The 24,954-nt window shown below is 43.0% G+C and overlaps 1 protein-coding gene across 10 annotated transcripts in view; it reads left to right on the top strand.

Annotated features, from left to right (window-relative positions):
• KIDINS220 (kinase D interacting substrate 220) overlaps nt 1–24,954 on the top strand; it is a 162,577-nt gene that overhangs the window by 103,732 nt on the left and 33,891 nt on the right. For all 10 annotated transcript variants that reach the window (XM_034766469.1, XM_034766468.1, XM_034766467.1 and 7 more), the window contains 2 exons: nt 11,292–11,470; nt 19,772–19,995. In XM_034766469.1, the coding sequence (XP_034622360.1) occupies nt 11,292–11,470; nt 19,772–19,995 (403 nt within the window). The remainder of the gene's footprint in view (nt 1–11,291; nt 11,471–19,771; nt 19,996–24,954) is intronic.

Below are 24,954 nucleotides of genomic sequence, written 5' to 3'. Positions count from 1 at the left end.
TTTACCAGCTCCTCATGCCTCCACCTCCACAAAATGTGGATGACTTTAAGCAGTTCCAGGAACTTTTCAGGAGAGTGGCACTCAGCCAGGACATCCCTTTGGAGGAAGTCCAGGAGACACAACGTAGACTCCGGAAAATCCTCCAACCCTCTGCACCCTCAAAAATCGCACTACCCATAAACGAAGCCCTCTTAGAACCAGCTGATTCTCTCTGGCAGACCCCTGCCTCCATCTCACCAACATGAAAGCTGAACATAAATACTACGTGCCCGTGAAGAAAGTTGATTTCTTATTTTCCCACCCACAACCCAATTCTCTTGTGGTGGATGCAGCGACGCAGAGAACAAAGCAGCCAAGCTACTGACCGACTCCTCAGGACAAGGACCTCAAACACCTTGACCTCCTGTGCCGCAAGGTTTATACCTCTTCTACTCTACAATTTAGAATTGCAAACTATTCCGTCCTCCTCGCAAGCTATGACTATGACAACTACAACAAGCTCTTTGATTTTACCTCCCATATACTGGAGGACAGGAGAGCGGATTTCAAGTCAGTCCTTGTCGAAGGTCAGTTGGTTTCTAGGACGGCACTACAAGTGTCCATGGACATGGCAGATACAGCAGCCCGCACCATTGCCACTGCAGTGGTGAAGCGCTGGTCTTCCTGGCTGTCTGCATCCAGTATCCCCAAGGATTTTCAGACCAAAGTGGAGGACCTTCCCTTTGACAAAGAGAAACTCTTTTCCACAAAAAAACCGATGAAGTCCTTCACACTATGAAAGACTCTAGAGTCACTTTGCGCACATTGGGCAAATACCCATCCATCTCTAGGAGACAACGATACCAACATTATCAGAGGCCCTGTACACAACAGTATCACCGACCCCAGTCCAAACCATACGACACTGGGAGAAACTGCAACAGACCACCTAGGCAATTCCAGGTGCAACCAACTACTTCCTACCCATTGGGTAATAAACAACAATTTTGAAGCGCTGGTTGGGGGTCTGCACAACCACCCCTTGATTCCGCCGCCTATTTGCCCATTTGGCTGCTGCCTCCAGGCTTTCCACCATGTCTGGCAACAGATCATGCAGGACCGCTGGGTCCTGGAAATAGTTCAGTCAGTTTACTCCATCCCTTTCTTATGTTCCCCACCCACGCTTTCCCCTTCCCCGTCCCTCTTCAGGGACCCTTCTCAAGAGCACCTTCTCCGTGTGGAGGTGGCTCATCTTCTCCACCTAGGTGCAGTGGAACATGTACCGATGCAACATCAGGGAAAAGGGTTCTACTCCCGCTACTTTCTGACCCAAAAGAAAGGCAGGGGGTGGAGACCCATATTAGACCTACGCTGACTGAACAAGTTTGTACATGTACAAAAATTCAAGATGGTCACATTGGGCACAATAATACCTGCGCTGGAACAAGGGGACTGGTTCACAGCCGTTGACCTACAAGACGTCTATTTCCAAATATTCATTCATCCAGACACAAACGCTTCCTGCGATTCACACTCAGACATGACCACTTTCAATACAGGGTACTTCCATTTGGTAGTATTCTCCAAGACCCTAGCTGTAGTTGTAGCCCACCTCCACAAACACGGGATTATACTTTTCCCCTACTTAGACGACTGCCTTATCAAAGCCAGCTCTTACGACGAGATGTTAAAAGTGACGAACTTTACCATCTCTTTTCCACAGCCTAGGCTTGTAAATAAAATTCCAAAAATCTACCCTGATACTTACACAGCAGATACAGTTCATAAGAGCTCACCTGGACTCAATTTGAACCAGAGCCTTGCTTCCACACAATAGATTCCTCACTATTACGCATCTCATAAGCACGATCTCTGTTCGCCCTAGCATACAGGCATGGACCTGCCTACAGCTTCTTGGTCACATGGCAGCCACCACCTTCGTGGTCAAATACACCAGGCTGCACATGAGATACCTTCAGGGCTGGCTCAGCTCCAACTACAAACCCAGCAGACACAGTTTCTGCATAACTCTGACTCCACCACCAAATGTATTGGCCTCACCTTGAAGTAACTGAGATTCTTCGAGATGTGTGTCCCTGTGGGTGCTCCACTACCCACCCTTCTCCCTTTTCTTTGGAGTACTAATCAGACAACTCTACTGTAGTGAAGGAACTGAGGGGGGTGCAGGACACGCGCGCTCAGGCAGACCCTTACGATGCCATGAGACAGCAGCTGAGCGCATGCATTCCGAGCAGGCACTGCTACTGAAAAGCTCCAATCAACGGTGCCAGGATGCACTGTCACCTGGAGTGGAGCACCCACAGGGGGACACATCTCAAAGAACCTCAGTTACTGCAAGGTGAGTAACTTTCTCTTCGGTGCAGTATATTTTCCAGCAATGGGGCTTCCCATTCCGGGACCTCGTTGCAACCCAAGGAAAGAAGAAGTTCATAACCTATTGCTCTCGAGCTGTCCAGGGGTACAATTCCAGAGGGACTGGTATAGTGGTTGGACATGTTGGTGAATATCATTCCCCTATTACTTCACATCTTTAGAATGATCAGGCAGGACAAGGTAACAGTAATCCTGATAGGACTGTGGTGGTCAAGACAGTTCTGGTTCACCACTGTCCTATAGGTGACATCTCACCCAGACATATGCTTACGAATCTTTCCATACCTAGTCTCACAGTGGAGGCAGGGCCAACCATCCCAACCCAGTATCCCTCCATCTTGTGGCCTGGGGTTTGGATGGACAATGAACGTAGAGAGATCATGTCAGAAGAGGTCCAATCCAGCCTTAATAATAGAAGGAAACGATGCTGCCAAGTGCAAGCAATTCTGTTTTTGCTGTCAGCAGTGTCACTTCCTCCTGAGGAGTCTGGTATCCCTCTTACCCTGAACAACCTTTTTTCCTTGAAAACATTGATCCTATCCGTCAGTTCACTGTATGTACATTTAGCAGCTATTAATGCCTTTGATGGTTCGATTTTCATCCATCTCACAACCTTGACATTTCTGAAAGTCTTTATCAGGATATTCCTTCCTGTATTAAAACCGGTTGGCACTTATGAACCTGTCATTCAAGCTCTTAGCCTTTTGCTCCCTCCTATACCCATCTATGAAAGTGGCCTTCCTACCAACTGTCACTGCTTTTAGGAGAGTGGGTGAGCTCAGGCCCTACATGGTGTTTCACAGGGATAAGTATGCTTGAGATTGCATCCCAAGTTCATCACAAAAGCACCTTCTGAATTTCACTTGAACCAAACTGTTCCCCATCCCAACTTTTACCCAAAGCCTCATGATAAATGGGAGGACAGGAAGCTGTACTCCCTAGATGTACACACGGTTCTTGCCTTCTCTTTGCACAGGACAAAGCCCTTTTGAAAGTCTCTGATTATTTGTCTCCATCGCCAAGAGGGTGAACAGGGAAACAGTCCCTCTTCCCAAAGACTCCCTAAATGGATTTCCAGCTGCATCCTCCTTTGTTATGAACTTAGGGCATCCCCTCCTCCTCAGACTGTCAGAGCTCATTCAGCCAGAGTGCAAGCTGCCTTAGTGGCTTCTCTACCAGGAATTTGCCTCTCAGTGATCCATAGGGCAGGAGCTCGGAATTCCAGTCACAACTAAGCATATGCCCTGGTTCAAGCTTCTGTCAAGAATGCTTCCTTTGGATCAGCGATTCTGTGATATTTGGTGCAGAAGGCTGCCTCGTACCCTCCTCCTCAATGAGCACTGCTTGAGAGTCACACACAGGGAATACCCCTAGGGACCAGCACTCAAAGAAAAAAGGAAGGTTACTTACCTTACTCTAACTGGAGTTCTTTTGAGAAGCATGGTCTCTGTGGATATTCATGACCTACCCTCTTTCTCCTCTGCTCGGCTCCTCACTTGATTCACAGAAGAGAAGGAACTGGAAAGGTGGTTGGTCTGTGCCACCCTCTATACACTTGGTTCAGAGCACAAGGAGTGCAGGGCACAGGTGCGGACCAACGGACACTGCTGTCTCAGGAATATGGAGCACATGCACACCCACAGAGAATACCCATAGGGCACTTCTCAAAGAACTGCAGTTACGATAAAGTAACCTTCCCTTTTTTGACTGTCCATTTCTAAACACTAGATGCTTTTTAAAATGGTTTCTTTATAGTAGCCACCAAAAAAAAAAAAAAAAATTCCTTTCTTGAGCTTAAAAATGCTGCAGCCAAAAATACATTAAGAAAAAGATAATAAAATCAAGACACCACAGTTAAGGCTGACATCCTGTTGGTTTACTGTGTCATCTTGTGACTTCTATTTCTTCTAATAGAGCCCTTAAAGAAAATAACTGTGGCCCAAATAGTAACTTTCTGCTGTGAAACATGTGGGAAGGTGAAACAAGATTCAGAAATGCCAAGGTTCACATCCTGGCATTTTTGCTGCATGCTGCCTTTTGGAAGTGGGCAGGGAATATGGCCTGCAGACATAGCGAATCCATAGAGAAGGCAAGTTTCAACCTTGTGTGTATGAGTATAAGGCCCACCCTTCAGTGTTGCTCTCTGGCCAGCCCATCCATGTAGTTCTTTGGTAGCAGCATGGCTCCTTCAAAAATGATACTGTTACTGGCTTGCTTCAACAATGCCTTTGCCTTAAATCTAATTTCCTCAGGAAGTGTTTGTGGCTAGAGACAGCAATAACTTCTGCTTTAAGCTGTGTAGAATGATTGCTTCTTATCCCTGATCTTAAGGACACGTGGAACCCCAACTGTATGGTGTTAACCCAAATGAGCTACCTCAGCGTTTGAGGTGAGGGTTTACTACGAAGCCACTGCTCTGCCCTTTGCCCACCATCAGCGACCCTGCTGCTATTAAACTCTCTCATTTCCTTGCCTCTCTTCTGGGCAGCAAAGAGCAATGGAGAACCCTAAGAAATTGTCCTGTTGTGTTTAGATATTGCAAGCCCAGCTTTTTATGGAAATGCAGATTTTTTAAAAAACCCACTATTGCAACTCTGATATTGTTTAAATGTACATTCTTTTGTATCAGAGGGGTAGCCGTGTTAGTTTGGATCTGTAAAAAGCGACAGAGTCCTGTGGCACCTTATAGACTAACAGACGTATTGGAGCATAAGCTTTCGTGGGTGAATATTCACTTCGTCAGATGCATGTAATGGAAATTTCCAGAGGCAGGTATAACTATGCAGGCAAGATTCTTTGATTGACAGGACTCTTTGATTCTTTTGTTAGTAAATCCTTTTGCTCTAATCAAATCATTAAAAAAAATCTAATTAGCTAATTCAGCTGACTGCTTGTTTGACTGCTAGTATTAATAAGCATACATTTATTATACTATTTTGCTCTCATTTTTCATTGTTTTTCAGATATGTAATTGTTAATAAGATTGCACACACCCTCATCTCACATTCCATATTACTGATTTCCATTTTTAGCTAGAGAATTCAAGTGAAATTGACTTTTGTGGCTAGCTGTTTTTCCTTTATTTGCACAATGTATTGTGCTGTTTCAATCTGTTGTGCTTTGTTTCCATTTTAGATACCTCATGTAGAGTATTAAACCCTAAGCAACCAAAACAAACAATCACAGAAAACTTACAAGGTTTTTTTTCTGATATAGACAAGCTAATGCTGAGTCAAACTTGCCCAACCTTATCACATCTGTTAATCATATTGCTGTATTTAAAAGGTCACTCCTGTAAATCCTGTCCCTTTCACAAATTATCTTCTGAAACAGCTCACTTATATTCAGAACTCCGTTATCTTAGATGTTCTTCAGATCATGTGTTTTTCTGATCCCAAATGTAGTGTGTGTAAATAAATGTTGTTGTTTTTTATTTTTTGCTCATATGCCAGGATTCTTCTGATTGACTTCCCAAGTTGTGCACTAGTTGCACTGTAGCTTACTGCCAAACTTTAGGTTTTTGGACTGTGTAGAATTTACAGCAAGCACTATTAAGGTCAGAGGGAGAAATCCTGTCACAATTAAAGTCGGTGGGAATTTTGCCATTGACTTTAATAGAACCAGGATTTCACCCTGAGATTTGCTTCTCAGTAGTGATTATGGACTGTGATATTTCCTATTCTATGTATAGGAAAATACTTCAATTACTGCAGATATTCTGAGCCGAAAATGCTGGGGTTTAATAGCGCACACTGTAACTGAATTTTCCCAAAACAGTTTTAAACATAGTAGGGTCATCCTATATCATGCCCCACAATCCATTGGGAATTGGCTTGTGCTGTTCACCTCTGCTCTCTTGTATTGCAATTTGGTAGAAAATCCCTGAATAGACATTGCTTTGATTATAAAGTGCTTCCTGGCTTTTCTTCTAGAACTACTTGCTAGGTCCCCATAATTGTGAAAACAAACAACTGTAGGCCAGGGTTGCTCCCTCACTTGAGGCATTGGAGGGAGTGTTATATGCATTGTATTGAGCATCACACAGTTTTTCCAATGAATATACATCTTTTGAAGAAAGCTACTGGAAGTCCTAGGAATTCCAGTTGTTCCTACATGTTTTTTTGAGAGGAAGGGGGAGTGTTAGGGGGCTGTATTTTCTACAGCATCCACTTGCTTCTCTACATAGTGTTCATCTTGGCCTCACCATGCACTATGTGTTTTTGCATTTTTTCTTGGCCTCCCTCTATTACTGTGATTACCCCGTTCAGTATCCTTTATTCTGAAAAGCATCATGTACGCCTGTGGCACTGTAATAAATACTACTACTACCAGATTAAGTTTTTTTTTAATGATCAGCATATTTAATATTCACCTATCGTAATTCAGATCACTGTCTTCTGAGCTATTCAGAACCATTTATTCAACGTGTTTAGAACCCATAATCAAAATAAATGTTTGTAGGATTCTTGTGAGACTTTCCTCTGGCTGTCATAAATTTTAGGCCATTTTTTTAAGGCCAGCCACTGAAGGATAAGATGATCACAAACTAAAAAACACTGGAGCAAGTCTAACAGAATTTGCTGATAGAGGACAGAGTGACATTCACAGTAATAATTACTGTACATCACATGTTTATAAGAGATATAGGGGACATACTATATAATTTCTAAATATGAAAAATAGCTACTTTGTACTTACAGCAACTGTTTTTAAGATAACATTTAAAAAAATATTAGAATTGCCCAGCTGACTGTCAATTTAAGGCAGTGGAGCCCAAACTTTTCCTGTCGCGCTCCCCCTTACCAGGAATGGAATCTGTATGCGTATTATACCAATAGAATAAAAACCAGCAGGATCTTATTAAGAGGGATAAGGCAAAGATGCCACATTTATTGTAAATATACTGATAAAGCAAAAGATAAAAGTAAACAACGTTGTTTGACTACTTATTTCTTATACACACATATATATATATATAGAGAGAGAGAGAGAGAGAGAGATTCATTCACACAATCATTCATTCAAGTTCTGTATAGGTGTTATAGTTACCAGCCTAGAAGTTGCTCATGCCAAGTTACTGGCCAGGTATCTTGATCATGAGGATGGAGCCGAGTCTGTGTCAGGTGCACCTGATGCTCCTGGAGGTTGGCAGCAGAACCAGAGACTCAAAGTCATCAGTCTTTAGAGTCCATTCTTATAGGAATTAATTCCTATGTTACTCTATGGGAACTGTTTTATCCTGCTGTTGCTGACTCAATCAGCAGATGGCACATTCCTGTCCAAAGTGGCACATTCCTGGTGGCGCCACACTGTCCAAAGTTTGTGTTTTCTCATCCTTCCAGGTGATGGGGTGGATCCCAGGGGGTTGTCTGGTGGTCCTACTTGACATATTCTTCGGCCGATGGATACTTCCTTTCTAGGCTGGCACCTCCCTAACCATTTATGTACATCAAGCATTCATTAACATACATTCCATATGTTAACCATATTTTAATTTACTGTCTCCACCACTTTCGGGGTGTGTGCTAATTTATTTGAGACTCCCGGCCCTTTAATCACAGAGGGTGGGGGTCTGTCCTAGGAGCCATTGAATGAAGTGAAAGTCACTTAACAGCTTATAGTGTTTGTTTACATTGTATCAATTAGTTCAAGAACAAAGTTAATTAACTTGTTTGTAAGTTTTACATAGTAATAAAGTTTCTTTCACAGGATAGCTATAATCAATGGTTTCTACAGACAGTAGCTTACAAGTTTTAACAGAAGACCCAAGAGATTTTTGTACTTGGTGAAACTGTTGGATTTTAAAGTGTGGGGGACAAATTATGAGGGGGTCACTATCACTTGGGGGAATCACTGTTAGTACCTTCTTTTATATCCCTACACGCGCCCTCCCTCCATTACTGCACAGTTGGCTCAGCAGAGGAGCTTGGGCTAAAGGCAAGCTGGAAGCTGAACTGGGGATGGGGGAGGAGCCTGGGGCTAGAGGTGGAGCTGGCCTGGGAGAGGAGATGGAATAAGAGCAGAGGAGTGGGGCTGGAGCTGGGATGGGGGCAGAGCAGGGCTAGGTGGCACTCCCGCCCTGCCCCCTATGGGAGCTGGCTTGGGCCCTGATATGAGCCCCCTGGAACATTCCTCCATGCCCTCCCCCCCACACACACACACAGTTTGGGGGCCACTGATTTAAGGGCTGGAACTATTGGGTTTTAGCTATAGATCACTTTTAAATGAGGGAAGAGCCAAAAATAATCTAACACTCCTGACATATTTCTTTAGCTAGCTTTAAAATCAGTAATTTGTTAATTTAAAAAAAATCATTTAACCTCTCATAAAAAAGAGCATATAATGAGAAAAAACAAATCCTTACATTACTATTATTATATTCCCGAGAGGAGCTCAGTATTCACAATTCCCACTGATTTCAGTGAGAGTATCAGGGCAGAAACAAGTTGTAAGCCATTGAAACAGTTAATATTCTGCAGGGTTGAAAGTTTTCATTAACTCTTTGATACCTTTGATTGTAAAAAAATTAATTTGCTTTCTGAGAAAATCCAGCTGCTAAACAAGAATAATGTAGGCTTGGTCATAGTGCTTGGATTTTGAATCTATTCACTTATATTTTAAGTATAAGTCACTCTTAAAGTGCTTTATATGCTAACCTTTTTAATTTTTTATCTGAGAAATACAGGCGCATATGATTTTTGTGGCCCTTTGCCAAAAGATTATCATTTACATAAATATCCCTTTCAACAGAATAGTTTAATGTATTGAGCTCAGAAGGTTAGAAGAGAAACTTCAATCTGTAACCCAGCAGTGGGCTATTGGCTTCTGAACAGTAGCATTGTTCATCATATTCAGAACACTGTTCACATTCAGGCTTAAGCAGAGCTGGCATTAAAATTCATCTAATATGTTTCATGTGACTTGTCAGCTGTGTTTTTTATTTAAATCTCTTATCGCCTTTTCTTTTGGCATTTTTGTTTTGTAATTTTAAAAAGTACTGAAATGGATAGGCCACTTTTTAACTGTTTAATCTCTGACCATTTTATGTTTTGTCAGTTGTCACAATATGTTAAAATGTCCCATTAGTTTATTATATTTTTGTGCTTCTTTAAAAGAGGTCACTTTTGTTTTTTATGTTCCTGAATATATTTGATTAGATGCATCTAACCAGTCTTTTAAATTTAGTTTGAGTGGAAATGGTGTGTAAGATTAAATAGAAGCTCCGTGCATTGAGGAGCTAAATAATTTTTATTTTATTAGAGAGTTTATACTTTATATTTGTTGTCAGATGCCTCTGTGGAGATTAAAGCATGAGCCTATACCCTAGCTTTATTTTGATACTGCCTCTGACCTTCTAATTTTTTCCTCCTTTCTCTGGCACACAGTCTCTGTAGCTAACAGTCACCTCAACCTTGATTTTTTTTTCTTGAACCCGATTGAGAAGTGAGTGGTTGTACCTGGCTTGTCCAGTGAAATTTCCAATATTGCAGTTCAGTTCATTGAGTCTACATCACTCCTAAAAACTTAACACTGTGATTTATCTGCTGAGGTCATGATCTTGCAAAGACTTACACACATGCTGAACTTTTTACTTATCTATTCAGGAAGTTTTAACAAGATAGCAAATCCTTGCCTGTAAATATCAGATACGAAACAACTGTGACAAGAGTTAACTTTTCTATAGAGAGACATCATACAGGAATACGATCAGATCTTTCTGTTTAACAGGATTTTACCATATTACATAGTGAGCATTATTACAACAGCTATAATATGTCGTTTCTAGATACGTTATTAAATTGAGTGAAATACATGCTGAACTTTGTGCACAGTGAGTGGTCCTGCTGGAGTCAATAGAATTCTCACAGTTAAGCAGCAAAACTAAAGTGCTTAGTGTAAAGTTAAGCACCTGAATAAGGCTTTTCAGGATTGGGGCCTTAATATAAATACAAATATTTTAGAAGGTTTATTATACTCATTTTAAAGTATTTTTAAAAATGTATTATGTCCATTTGCAGTTCACTGAAAAAATAAATAGTATGTTGTATTGAAATGTGTTTTACATTTTTGCCTTTCTTATTATGCATGTATATATTCCAATATTAGTGATGTTACTATGGTTAAGATTCTGACAGCATTTCTGTAATAAACCCTTTTCATGTATAATCAGCTGTAAAAGTTGTCTGTGGACTAAAACTTTGGTACAAGATTCTAAAGTGAATCATGAAAATAAAAGATATCTTTCAGCTAATGATATAACCTGAAACTCATTGGACATAGTTAAAATGACTTAATAAGAAATTAAAAAATACTTTAATTTAAATATTGAATATTTTTCCTTCAGACATATACCTGTGTATGTGAAACACAAGAGACTATTAGTGTGTTGTTGGGCAGAGCCACCAGTTAGCTAGCTGTGTCATGCAGCACTGTAGACCGTGCTGGTTTTTTTAGAGACGGTGTGAATTAAGGATGGAGAGAGAACCCTTAATCGTAAAACTTCTCAGTTAGTTATCAAGATTAGAATGGATGTTTAAGCTTAATGTTTCCAGATAATTTCTTCATCCTATTTTAGGTGTTATGACATTATCCATATGTAGGTTGTTGCATTCTACAAATAGTGCTTGTCATGTCACCGTGGAGAACTATTTGAAGTGTGGAACTAGCTTATATAGGTCAGATGAATCTCTTTTCTGCAGAAACATTGGATTTTTCTTAAAAAGTAATGCCAAGTCAAAGTGTCTGCAGAAAATGCAGACATACCCTAACTTCTGTATGATAGTTCTGTGCCCCAAAGGGTTTGGTGTCATGGATGGGATAGTATGTTCCGGGGCTAGCATTTGAAATGGAAATATTACTTTCTGATAAATTTGACTTATTTGAAGTTTACCTAACTGTCTGATATTTATTTTCTTTAGAATTTCAAAGAATATTCCAACAACTAAAGATGTTGAACCTCTGCTTGAAATTGATGGGGACATACGGAATTTTGAAGTATTTTTATCTTCACGGACACCAGTTCTTATAGCACGTGATGTAAAAATATTTTTGCCGTGTACTGTAAACTTAGATCCAAAGCTACGAGAAATCATTGCAGGTGAGTATGTTTTCAGATAAAATGAAAATGGAAAATTTTATTATTTTCTTCATTATAGATGTTGTTACTGCTTAGAACACTCACTACCTCTGAGTTAGTAGGTTTGTAGCATTTGTGTCCAGAGCTCATCTAGTCTGATGGTCATACGCCATTAGATTTCACCCAGTGATCTCAGCATTGAGACCAGTAACTTGTGTTTGACTAAAGCATATATTCCATATCAGCTTTTCCATTATATTGCCTAGGATTGATGTCAGGCTAACCAACTTGTAGTTATGGGCCCTCTTGGTTGCTCTTTTTTGAATATTGGCACAACAATAGCTCTCTTCCAGTCTTCTGGAATTTCCCTGGTATTCCAAGATTTATTGAAAATTAGTATTAATTGGGCCAGAGATCTCCTCAGCCAACTCTTTTAAGTCTCTTGGGTGAAAGCTATTCTGGCCTGCTAAATGTTTATCCCTAGTAGATGTTTAACATCCTCGTTAGTTACTAATGGTCTGGAAGGTACTTCATTATTCTCATGTGATACAAGCACATCATCCTGCTTCTTTCCAAATACAGAACAAAAATATTATATTTATTGAACATATCTACCTTTTCTATATCAGTATTAACAGTTTTACTGTCTCCATCTTATAATAGGCCTTATGCTATTTCTGGGGTCTCTTTTGTTTTTAATTGTGATAGAGTGCTAGGTAAAAAGGCCCGAGTCAGCACTCTTCAGAGCAGCCCCAAACAGTCAAAGCAGATTGGAGCTGACTATGCAAGGGGCTGTGCCTCTAATTTGTGGGTGGGGCAGGGCAAAAAGGCCAATTAAGCCATTAGCCAAGAGCCCACAAATAGGCACAGGAAAGAAGAGCACGGGGGGAAGCAAGCAGTAAGAGGGAGAGAGAGATTACTCTCTCTCTGCTTGGGAAAGGTCTTAGGTATGCTGTGAAAGTGGTGGGATGCAAATGTAAATAAACTGCACAGGGTGTTGAACCAGCAAAAGGGTCTCCGCATTATTTGTGGACTGAGACAGAGGCAGGACCAAGGTGACCCTGTTACACGTGGGGGCTTGTCTGGGACCTGAGCCAACGCAAGAGTTTGGCAGCCTAGGCAATGGAGGAGACCCTGCAATGGCTGGTAAAACAACACGAGGAGATGCAGAAGGCCCTGCAAGGTTTTCAAAAATCCCATCACCTGGAGAGAGAGGCTTAGCTTGCCTGGCAGGCAAAGCAGCAGAGAAGCCTGCAAGATTTCATAAGGGAACAAGCCAATGTCCAGCAGCAGCTCCTACAGAAGGTGATAAGTCCCCCGATGGGGGATGGTGCCTGAACACAGAGCCTTGGACTATGTAAAATGGGCCCTGCAGATTACCCAGATGCATTCCTTGGCACTTTTCAGAGGGTGGCCATGGGTGCTGGATGGGATAGAGCGACCTGGTCCCTGTGGTTGGCTCCCTATCTGTCGGGAGAAGCCCAAGTAGCCTCTATAGCCCTGAATGAAGAACAGGTCAGAAAATGAGAGACGGTGAGGGCAGCCATCCTGGATTGGGTGGGGTTGTCTACTGAGAAGTACCACCAAAAGTTCAGATCAGCTAGGGGGACAGGAGGTTTATGGCCCTGGGCCTTTGCCCAACAATTGATGGACTGGGTCACCCACTGGTTGAGACCAGATACCCAAATGGTAGCGGAAATAATGGATGTTCTGGTATTAGAGCAGTTCTTTCAGGGCCTCCCTGAGACTATACGAGTGTGGGTCAGGCGATATCCACCGGGCACAGTGGGTGCTGCTGTGAAACTAACAGAGGAGTATGCAGAGGCAGACTTTCCCAGGAAAGACTGGCGACCATATAAGGGTCCAGAGCTGGGGAGGATGGCTAGAGAATTCACAGCAGGAAGGGGCATGGACAGAAAGAAGGAAGAACCCTGAGGAGTTCCAGCTGGGGCTCGGCCCCTTATTTGCTACCAATGTGAGCGATCTGGACACAAGAAATGGGACTCCCCATACATAGATTGTGGCTCGGTCAGGGCTGGAGGGAAGAAAAAGGGGCAAAAACTGTCTACCATTTCAGTGATGGCGGGGAGGAAACACCAGATGGGCCTTGTGGATACAGCCTCAGTTTGCTCTCCGGTGCGGAGGGAGCTAGTGAAGCCTCACTGGATGACTCCAGGAGCAACTGTGGACATAGAGTGTGTCCATGGGGATGAGCAGCATTGCCCTATAGCCCAGGTGCCCCTGGAGGTCCTCGGTAGAAACAAGGTGGGGTAATGGAGTGGTTGCCTTATCTACTTGTCTTGGGCACCACCTGGATTCCCTTCCCCACTGGAAAGTGAGGTGGTGGGAGGAATCCCATGTTAGGAAAAGGAAAACCAGGGGGAGACAGGGAAGGAACCCCAAAAAGGAAACACAAAAGACCCCTAGACAACAAAGCCTGAGTCAGAAGGACAAGAAATGTCCCCAGGGATGTAATGAAGGAGGGAGGGAGACAGCCCAAACTCCTTAGCAGAGGTAAGGGGGCCAAAGGAGCTCCCTGCAACACAACCCCCAGGAGAAGAAATCCAGAAGCTGTTAGGAGACTTGCGGGAACCTGGAGCTTAGATTTTTCCAGCTGTCTTCAGTTTCCAGTATCAATTTTCTACACTTCATAACTTCTAATTTATATTGTTTGCTATCTTTGTTCCCGTTTTTCTATTTGTCATATATTAGTTTTTTGTTTTATTTCTAATTGCTGCCTTCACTTCACAACTGAATCAGTATGGGCAGCTATCCTTTTTTGTGATTGTGGTATTTTGGCCGTCTGATGAACCCTTCTTAAAGAACTCCCAACTTTCATTCACATTTTTCTGTCTAAATATTTACTCTTAATCAATTTCTCTCATAAGATTCCTCAGCTTTGGGAAACTGGCCGTTTTGAAGCATCAAGTGTGTATGTTACTGGTTGGGACTGTCCTTTGTTTCTCCATATTGGATGAAATCAGGTCATGATTACTGATTCTTAGAAGGCCATCAACTTGCAGGCCAGTGATTAATTCCTATTTATCCATCATAATGAGGTCCAAAATAGTTATTTTGCATTGGGCACAACACCCTTGTGTTAGAAAAGTTGCTCTACTCCAGCGGTCCCCAAACTGTGGGGTGCACCCCCCCTCCCATGGGGATGCAGAGGAACATTCGGAGCGGGTGCGGGGGGCCTGGACCATCCCCACAGGGGGAAGGGAAGGAGTGCCACCCACCCCCGCTCCGCTTCCAGCTCTGCCCCGGCTCTGGCTCCCAGCTGTGGCTCCACTCACAGCCCCAACCTTGGCCCCCAACCACAGCTTCCACCCCCAGCCTCGGCTCCAGACCCTAGCCGCAGTCCCGTCGCCCCTTCCGGCTCCATCTTCAGCCCCTGGCCGTGGCTCTGTTCTTGGACCCAGACCCACCCCCAGCCTTGGCCCCCTTACCCCAAGCTGTGCATCTCCCCCTCGCCCCCATCCTGAGCCATGGCCCCACTCCCAGCCATGGCGGGGAGGGGAGGGAGGGGCAGACAGGGGTAAGGGGGGGTGATGGGGAACACTGCTCTACTCCTTTTCCAAAGTCTACTAAGCTTCATTTACTCAGAAAAAGAATGTGTTCACTGATCAACAGCATATAATTGCCACATTTTGCTTGTGACTGAAGAAGGTGGAAAGTCATGTTTTTAAAACGTACCGGTAGATACTGTTAATATGTCTGAAGGAAAATGTACTGGTGAGCTTTGGTATTAAGTTATCCTGGACTGTAATAGCTGACATAAAGAATCCATGCCAGGACACTGGGTAAGAAGAATCTAGGGCTGTGGGCAGGAGAGTAGGCCTCCTACCCCAGGGCAGTGGGGCAGCAACCTTCCCTTGTTCGGAATCCTACAAAAATGGTAATGAAATCCTTTGTGGTTTTTCATTGTCATTTCTGATGAGAAAAACAATAGAAATTAAAAATCCACTTTTTCTAGCGTTTGATTATCAGGAGTATTGGGCTTTATTGCCTTTGAATGTAGAATACAGTGTTTTTTCAGGAAATAGGTAGACCTCTTCCTTTCCTTCTCAGAGAGCAAAACAAATGATGTATCTGAGTATTCAAAATATATTGGGGATAGAAAATTAGGCAGGGCTCCTACCTGATAAGTTCTGAAACATGCTGGGTCAGATCAATGGTCCATCTAGCCCAGTATCCTGTCTTCCAACAGTGGCTGGTTCCAGATGCTTCAGAGGGACTGGATGGAACAGGGCAATTTATCAAGTGATCCATTCCTTATTACTCCAGTCCCATTTTCTGACATTCGGAAGTTTAGGGACACCCAGAGCACGGGGTAGTGTCCATGAGCATCTTGTCTAATATCCATTGATGCACCTATCCACCATAAACTTATCTAATTCTTTTTGAACACAGTTACACTTTTGGCCTTTACAGCATTCCCTAGCAACGAGTTCCACAGTGTGACTGTGCATTGTATGAAGAAGTACTTCCTTTTGTTTGTTTTAAACCTGTTGCCTATTAATTTCATTGGATCACCCTGGTTACTGTGTTTTGTGAAGGGGTAAATAAGACTTCCTTATTCACTTTTTTCACACCATTTGAGATTTTATGGACTTCTGTCATCTCCCCCTCCCCCCCAGTTGTCTCTTTTCTAAATTGAACAGTCCCAGTCTTTTGAATCTTTCCTTGTATGGAAACTGTTCCATACCTCTAATAATTTTGTTGCTCCTTTCTGTACTTTTTCCAATTCTAATATCTTTTTTGAGATGGGGCAAGAAAAATTGCAAACAGTATTCAATGTGTGGGGCGTACCATGCCTTTATATAAGGGCATTATGATATTCTCTGTCTTATTATCTATCCCTTTCCTAATGGTTCCTGAGTAGCAGCCGTGTTAGTCTGTATCCGCAAAAAGAAGAACAGGAGTACTTGTGGCACCTTAGAGACTAACAAATTTATTAGAGCATAAGCTTTCGTGGACTACAGTAGTCCACGAAAGCTTATGCTCCAATAAATTTGTTAGTCTCTAAGGTGCCACAAGTACTCCTGTTCTTCTTTTTGCGGATACAGACTAACACGGCTGCTACTCAGGAACCATTAGGAAAGGGATAGATAATAAGACAGAGAATATCATAATGCCCTTATATAAAGGCATGGTACGCCCCACACATTGAATACTGTTTGCAATTTTTCTTGCCCCATCTCAAAAAAGATATTAGAATTGGAAAAAGTACAGAAAGGAGCAACAAAATTATTAGAGGTATGGAACAGTTTCCATACAAGGAAAGATTCAAAAGACTGGGACTGTTCAATTTAGAAAAGAGACAACTGGGGGGGAGGGGGAGATGACAGAAGTCCATAAAATCTCAAATGGTGTGAAAAAAGNAACCCAGGAACCAATCCCTGTAGCAAACCTCATTGCCTACTCTGTCCCCATATCTACTCTGGCGACACCATCAGAGGACCCAACCACATCAGCCACACCATCAAGGGCTCATTCACCTGCACATCCACTAATGCTATATATGCCATCATGTGCCAGCAATGCCCCTCTGCCATGTACATTGGCCAAACTGGACAGTCCCGCCGCAAAAGAATAAATGGACACAAATCAGACATCAGGAATGGTAACATACATAAGCCAGTAAGTGAACACTTCAATCTCCCTGGTCATTCTATTACAGATTTAAAAGTTGCTATCATTGAACAAAAAAACTTCAGAAACAGAGAGAAACAGCAGAACTAAAATTCATTTGCAAATTTAACACCATTAATCTGGGCTTGAATAGGGACTGGGAGTAGCTGGCTCATTACAGAAGCAGCTTTTCCTCTCCTGGAATTGACACCACCTCATCTATTATTGGGAGTGGACTACATCCACCCTGATTGAATTGGCCCTGTCAACACTGGTTCTCCACTTGTGAAGTAACTCCCTGCTGTCCATGTGTCAGTATATAATGCCTGCATCTGTAACTTTCACTCTATGCATCTGAAGAAGTGAGGTTTTTACCCACGAAAGCTTATGCCCAAATAAATCTGTTAGTCTTTAAGGTGCCACCAGACTCCTTGTTGTTTTTTCAGAGAACTATTCACTATGATTCCAAGGTCTTTTTCTTGAGTGGTAACAGCTAATTTAGACCCCATCATTTTGTGTGGATAGTTGGCATTATGTTTTCCAACGCTCATTACTTTGCATTTATTAACATTGAATTTCACCTGCCGTTTTGTTGCCCAGTCTTACGGTTTTGTGAAATGCCTTTGTAATTCTTCACAGTCAGCTTTGGACTAAACTATCTTGACTGATTTTGTGTCATTTGCAAACTTTGCCCCCTCAGCGTTTACCTGTTTTCCCAGATCAGTTTATGACTCTGCTATTTACCTCTCTCTGTGAAAACTGACTATTCCTACCTTTATTTCCTATCTTTTAACCAATTACTGATCCATGAGAGGACCTTTCTTCTTATCCCATGACTCTTAGCTTGCTTAAGTCTTTGGTGAGGCACCTTGTGAAAGGCTTTCTCAAAAATCAGTTATGCTATATCCACTGGATCACCCTTTCCCACATATTGTAGACACACACAAAGAATTCTAATAGATTGGTGAGGCATGATTTCTCTTTACAAAAGTCATGCTGATTCTTCCCCAACATATTGTGTTCATCTATGAGTCTGTGATAATTCTGCTCTTTACTATAGTTTCAACCAATTTGCCTGGTACTGAAGTTAGTACTGGCCTGTAATTACCAGGATCGCCTCTGGAGCATTTTTTAAAAATAGGTGTTAGCTACCCTCCATCATCTGATACAGAGGCTGATTTAAGTGATAGGTTATTTAACTACAATTAGTAGTTCTGAAATTCAGAACTCTTGAGTGAATATCATTTGGTACTGGTGACTTATTACTGTTTAATTTATCAATTTGTTCCAAAACCACCTCTATTAACACCTCAGACTGGGACAGTTCCTCAGATTTGTCATTTAAAAAGAATGGCTCAGGTGTGGGAATCTCCCTCTCATCCTCTGCAGTGAAGACTGATGCAGAGAACTCATTTAGTTTCTCTGCAGTGTCCTTTTCTTCGCTGAGTGCTCCTTTAGCACCTCAATCATCCAGTGGCCTCAATGATTGTTTGTCAGGCTTCCTGCTTCTGATATCCTTTCAAAAAAAATTGCTGTTAGTTTTTGTGTGTTTTCCTAGTTGCTCTTCAAATTCTTTTTTGGCCTCCCTAACTGTGCTTTTACACTTGACTTGTCAGAGTTTATGATTCTTTCTATTTTCCTCATTTGGATTTGAATTCCAATTTTTAAAGGGTATCTTTTTGTCTCTAATGTTTTACTCTGTTTAGCCAGGGTGGCATTGTTTGGCTCTTTTGCTATTTTTATTTAGGGTATACATATAGTTTGAGCCGCTATTGTGTTTTTTAAAAGTTTCCATGCAGCTTGTAGGCATTTCACTCTTTTGACAGCTCCTTATAATTTCCACTTAACTGGACTCCTTATTTTAATGTAGTTCCCCTTTTTGAGGTCAAATGCTACTGTGCTGAGATTTTTTGGTATTCCCCCCCCTCCCCCCGCACCAGGTTATTAAGGTGAATTATGCTATGGTTGCTGTCACTGGTTCAGTTGTATTCACGTCTTGAACCAGATCCTGTGCATCATTTACAACTAAATTAGGAATTGTCCCTCCGCTTGTGGATTCCAGGACCAGCTGCTCCAAGGAGCATTCATTAATGGTGTCTAGAAATTTTATCTTTGCGTCCTGTCCTGAGGTTATATATACCCAGTCAATATGGGGATGGTTGAAATCCCCCGTTATTGGGTTTTCAGTTTTTGTAGCCTCTAATTTCTCAGCATTTCACAGTCACAGTCATCATCCTGGTCAGGTAGTCAGTAGTATATTCCTACTGCTATACTTCTGTTGTTCAAGAATCTTCAAAGAGATTCTATAGTACAGTTTGATTCATTTAAAGATTTTTACTCTATTTGACTCTACGCTTCACATATAATGCCACTCCCCCACCAGCACGACCTATTCTGTCATTCCTAGATATTTTGTATCCTGGTATTACCATGATAATATTTGTTTATTATCTTGTTATTCTGATGTTTTCTTGATTGGCTTGCCCGTTTCTTCAGCTGGTTTCTCATACATGGCAATCAAAAGCCTTTGGAACTACCTTAAGTGCACATTTTTTATTATTTATTTATTTGTTTATTTATTTCATACTTAGCTCCAGTGAATTTACAAATAATAAAAGGAACTTAAAACTAAGAACTTCATTGAGTCCCTCTCCTTTTCTCATCTTGTATACATATTTAATGTTTCAGATGTTCGTGCTGCAAGAGATCAAATGAATATTGGAGGATTATCATATCCCACAATGCCCTTACCTGAGGCACCAGCCAGAGCATCATCAGTGTTCAGTCAGCCTTCATCAATCTGCTCTTCATCCTCCTTCAATGGGCCTTTCAATGGTGGAGTTGTATCGCCACAACCTCATAGCAGCTACTACAGTGGCATGACAGGACCTCAGCATCCATTCTATAATCGAGTAAGTAACCAATTAACTATTAAATCACACTTAGCATGATTTAATCTTATAATATTGTGTAGCTAATCCTGTAAATGCTTAAAGGAAAAGAAAACAGACAACTCCCCACCACCTAAAAAACCACCCAATAAAAAGGGACAGGAGAAAACTGCAGGAAAAAATGGTAAAACTTGCAGGGATAGTCACCCATCTACTGCAGTCTAATGGAAAAGCATATGGAAAATTGAAATAAAAGGGAAAACTTCAGGGAAAATGTCCTTTTAGTTTGAGACACTATTAAATAGTGGGACACAGCAGGAATTTTTTAATGGTGGGTGTGTCAGGGTTGGCTTTTTTTTCAATACACAATTACTAATACAGTTAATTTACTCAGGTGCTGTCTCAGTATGGCACTGACAAATTGGTCTGAAATCAGAAGATGAAATTCAATAGAGATAAATGCAAATTACTTCTCACCTAGGAAGAAAAAAATCAAATGCAAAACTACAAAATGGGGAATAACTGGCTAGGCAGTAGTTCTGCTGAAAAGGGTCACAAATTGAATATGAGTCAACATATTCTGGGGAGTATTAACAGGAGTGTCGTATGTACTGTCGAGGCCCAAGCTGAAGTATTGTGTCCAGTTCTGGATACCACTCTTTAAGAAAGATGTGGCCAAATTGGAAAGAGTCCAGACGAGAGCAACAAAAATGATAAAAGGTTTAGGAAACCTGACCTATGAGAAAAGGTTAAAAACCTGGGCTTGTTTAGTTTTCAGAAAAGAATACTGGGGAGGGGGACTTGATAACAGTCTTCAAATATAATAAGTGCTGTTATAAAGGGGATGGCGATCAATTGTGCTCCATGTCCACTGAAGGTGTAGAACAGGGGTCAGCAACCTACAGCACGCGTGCCAAAGGCAGCACGCGAGCCAATTTTTACTGGCACGCTGCTGCCAGTCGGGGTCCCGGTTGCCGGCCCCACTCAGCCCGCTGCCTGCCTGGGTGAACGGAATCCTAGGCTGGCAGCGGGCTGAGTAGGGCTGATGGCCAGGACCCCGGCTGGCAGGAGTTGGCGGCCGGAACTCCAGACCATCTGCTGGCTGAGCCACTCAGCCCGCCGCCGCTGGTCTGGTGTTCCATCCGCCGGCCCCGCTCAGCCAGCTGCCAGTGTAGGGTTCTGGCCGCCGGCCCCTTGCCAGCTGGGGTCCCCGCCCCGCTCAGCCTGCTGCTGGTTTGAATAGACGGAACCCCGGACCAGCAGCAGGCTGAGCGGGGTCGGAGGCTGGGACCCTGGCTGGCAGGGGCCGGCAGACGGAACCCCAGGCCGGCAGCGCACTGAGCCGCTCAGCCCACTGTCGGTCTGGGGTTCGTCTGCCGGCCCCTGCCAGCCAGAGTCCCTGCTGCCAGCCCCGTTCAACCTGCTGCCAGTCTGGGGTTCTGTCGGGAGCCCCTGTAAATGTAACATTTATTTTGGCACGGGAAACCTTAAATTACTGAAGACTTGGCCCGCCACTTCTCAGGTTATCCTATCCTATCTCCTAGAACTGGAAGGGACCTTGAAAGGTCATCGAGTCCAGCCCCCTGCCTTCACTAGCAGGTCCAAGTACTGATTTTGCCCCAGATCCCTAATTGGCCCTCTCAAGGATTGAACTCACAACCCTGGGTTTAGCAGGCCAATGCTCAAACCACTGAGCTATCCCTCCCCCCGCGATCCCTGGTGTAGAACAAGAAATAGTCAGCTTCCTGGTCACTGGAGATTTTTAAGAACAGGTTAGACAAACACTGATAAATTACGTTCTAGGTTTACTTGGTCCTGCCTCAGTGCAGGGGCTGGACTAGATGACCTTTGGAGATCCCCTTCATGAGTCTACAATAAACAGGCACATGGAAACAGAAAGTAAAGTTGAACATACTGATTTCTGCATAGCTACATAAAGCCGCAGACGAGCTGCCCCTTCACATAAATGTGAAGGAACTCAGGGCAATGCTCTTGGCAAGCGAGGTGTTCTTCCCGCAGCTTGCGAGCAAGACAGTGCAAGTGTTGGCGGAAAATATAGCAGCAATGTTCTATGTCAATAAGCAAGGAAGGCCCCGTTCCAAGATCCTCTGTCAGGAAGCCCTTGGGCTATGGAACTTCTGCGTAACGCATTCCATCCACATAGATGCCATGCACCCTCCAGGGGAATGAAACGTGCTAGCAGATTGCCTCAGCAGGTCCTTCTCCTCTCACCACGAGTGTCTCTCCACACAGTGCCATTTTCCAGAGGTGGGTGACTCCCCAGGCGGATTTGTTCACCACAGCACAGAACAAGAAGTGTCACCTCTTTTGCTCGGCTGGGACAGGGGCACTGTAATCAATGCCTTCCTCCATCCATGGTCAGGCAGCCTGTTGTATGCTTTTCCAGCAATCTCTCTGGTTCACAAGGTGCTCCTGATCGCTCCAGCATGGCCTCACCAGCTTTGGTTCGGCATACTCCTAGACCTAGCAGTCACAGCCCCGTGGATTCTCCCTTTCAGACCAGACTTAATCTTGCAGGATCAAGGGAGGTGCCTCCATTCAAACTTGCAGGCCTACACCTGACAGAATGGCTGAATCCAGAGGAGAGGGAGTGCTCTGACCAGGTGCAGCAAGTCTTGCTAAGTAGTAGAGCACAGAGAGGTTGCCCTGGTAGTAGCTCTCTGGTAGGTAGTAGAAAGCCATTTACTAGGGCTGTGCTGTGCTCCAGGCTTTGCAGCTTACCAATTTACACATCTAGTCCCCCCCAGTTCCCTACCTACAAGCTGGACTCCAGGTCTGGTTCTCTGCTCATCTTCATTGAACAGTGCACAGAGCATGCACTGTGATCCAATTAACTCCCTCTTATAGGAAAGCTGGAAAGCAAGAGGTACCTCTAGACAGGTCTCAGCAGGTTAGAAAACATAATGTTGGAACTCAGGCTGCAGCAGGATCGCAAATTACAGGGCCAGAAAGAAAAATTCCATGGTCGTGGAATCATGGAGCCTACTGGGCCTGTATTGAGATGGTTGGGAGAAGATCCTCATCACATCTCTGATGTATGGTTTACAGGCTGTCTGCAAACTTGGGAAGCCAAAGTTCCTCTGGTTCCACTCAGTATATATTTATGGTCATCTGGTGTTTTCAATGTTATCCCTGCGACCATAAGGGCTAGAAACATCCTATTTTTTAACTGTGGAGCGAGAGTCTACAATGGAGAGCTAATTCCACAGTTGTGGAATCATGGAATACCTGAGCCCAGACTATTCCCAGGCAGTAAAAAGCATAATTGCAAGCAGTAAAATCCCCCAAAGGGGGATAGGAAATGGTGGGTCATGAAATAATTTTTGACCAATTTCTAGGTTGCAGACCAAAAAGAATCAAAAATAGTGATTGAACCAGCCTCTGCTATTTGATTCAGAGGACCTGCTATAGAGGGAGGGGAATAGGGCCCTTCTGCCTAAGATGATCATTCGTCATCTCACACAAGCAAGTTCTCCCCATAGTTTGAAGTGGCTAGAAGATTTTTTGAGAGGGAATAATGATTTAAATTCAAGAATTCACATAATTCAAGAAGTAACATATGAAACTCTGAAATAAAATTCCTTCTCTTCCAGGAATAGATTGCTATAGAACCTGTAGCACATGGTAAATAGACTTTATTCAAGGTACTTTATGATATAATTCTGTAATAGTTAGGAGGTTTAAGGCCTAGATTGATACTTAGTCCTAATCCATTTTAAGAAAGGAAAAAATTAAAATGTTGTTTCTGGGAGCAATTTCCCACAATTGTAACAGGAAGATTATTGTTCTTGGGACCTCAGGCATATTGCAAAATATTCAAGTCAAAGAGAGTAGCTCACAGTGAGAGGAAATTACCATTTTCAGTTTGGATTGCTGTCTTCTGTCTAGCATCAATAACAAAGAATTCAAGGTTGTAGCAGTATATGATAGGTACTGTCACACATTGGCTGGTAAACGTGAGAGAGAGAGAGAGTCCAAAGATCAGTTCACCTTGGCACTAGTACAGTGGAGTCATTTGAGTTTTTCATAAACTACCCAGAATCATAGCTTGTCCCAGCTAGATAGCTGAAATACACTGGAATTAGACTTTAGTTCTTTAGGTTTTGTTGCACTTCATTTACAGCTTCCTTGGAACATATACAAAGCACACCAGTTTCTTAGTCCTTAGATGAGGTTTTGGGGAATTTTCCAGCATTTTGGTTTTGATGAGCTTCTGTAGAACCGTAGGCCTGATTCCATCAGTAACTTGCCTGGTTTTCTGCCAGTTAACCTGGTTGGCTGCTGGGGAGCCCACACTTCCACAGTTCATGGCTCTGGGGCAGCTCAGCCATGCAGACTGTCTGGGCAAGGACCTCATGGCTTCCAGGGTCCCTGGCTCTGGGCAGGAGTAGAGTTGAGTTCCCGGATGCTATGCTGGGAGCCTGGAAGGCACGTTGGGTGCGATGACTTTAGCAGAGGCTCTCAGGGGTTAGGCTTCTAGTTCCGCAGCAGGGACTGTGGCAGTTCTGGGAAGCCTGAGAGCCTCCACTGGAGCCAGGACTCTCAAGGTTTCTGGGATCCCTGATCTAGTGTGGAGGACTTCCCTGACTCTCCAGTGGGACTCCCTGGGCTGTTCCCAGAGTGAGGGGGGCATGAGGAGTCTTTGGGAGTCAGGGCAACCAGCTGTTCCACTTCATTTAGGAAAAATTGAACCAAAACAGTTTTGATTTTTCCAGAATGAGAACATTCCAGAATTTCCTTCCCATGAGAAATTTCTAAACTTCTTTTTTTGAATTTGAACTATAATTCCTTTGACATGTTGGAATTTCTCACGGTATAGAAAATTTGGAGTTTCAACCAGTTCTAGTCTGTGATCCTTTTAAATCCTTAGTGATTAGACTGAAGTGTAAAATGCAGAGGCATAACAGTTGCCAGCAATAGATAAGTTCCTGCCACCTAGTGATAAAGTGGTGTAGTGTA

This window comes from Trachemys scripta, chromosome 3 (genome assembly GCF_013100865.1).
Source record: "Trachemys scripta elegans isolate TJP31775 chromosome 3, CAS_Tse_1.0, whole genome shotgun sequence".
Classification (NCBI taxonomy): Eukaryota; Metazoa; Chordata; order Testudines; family Emydidae; genus Trachemys; species Trachemys scripta.
This window is presented reverse-complemented; position numbering and strand designations above follow the sequence as displayed.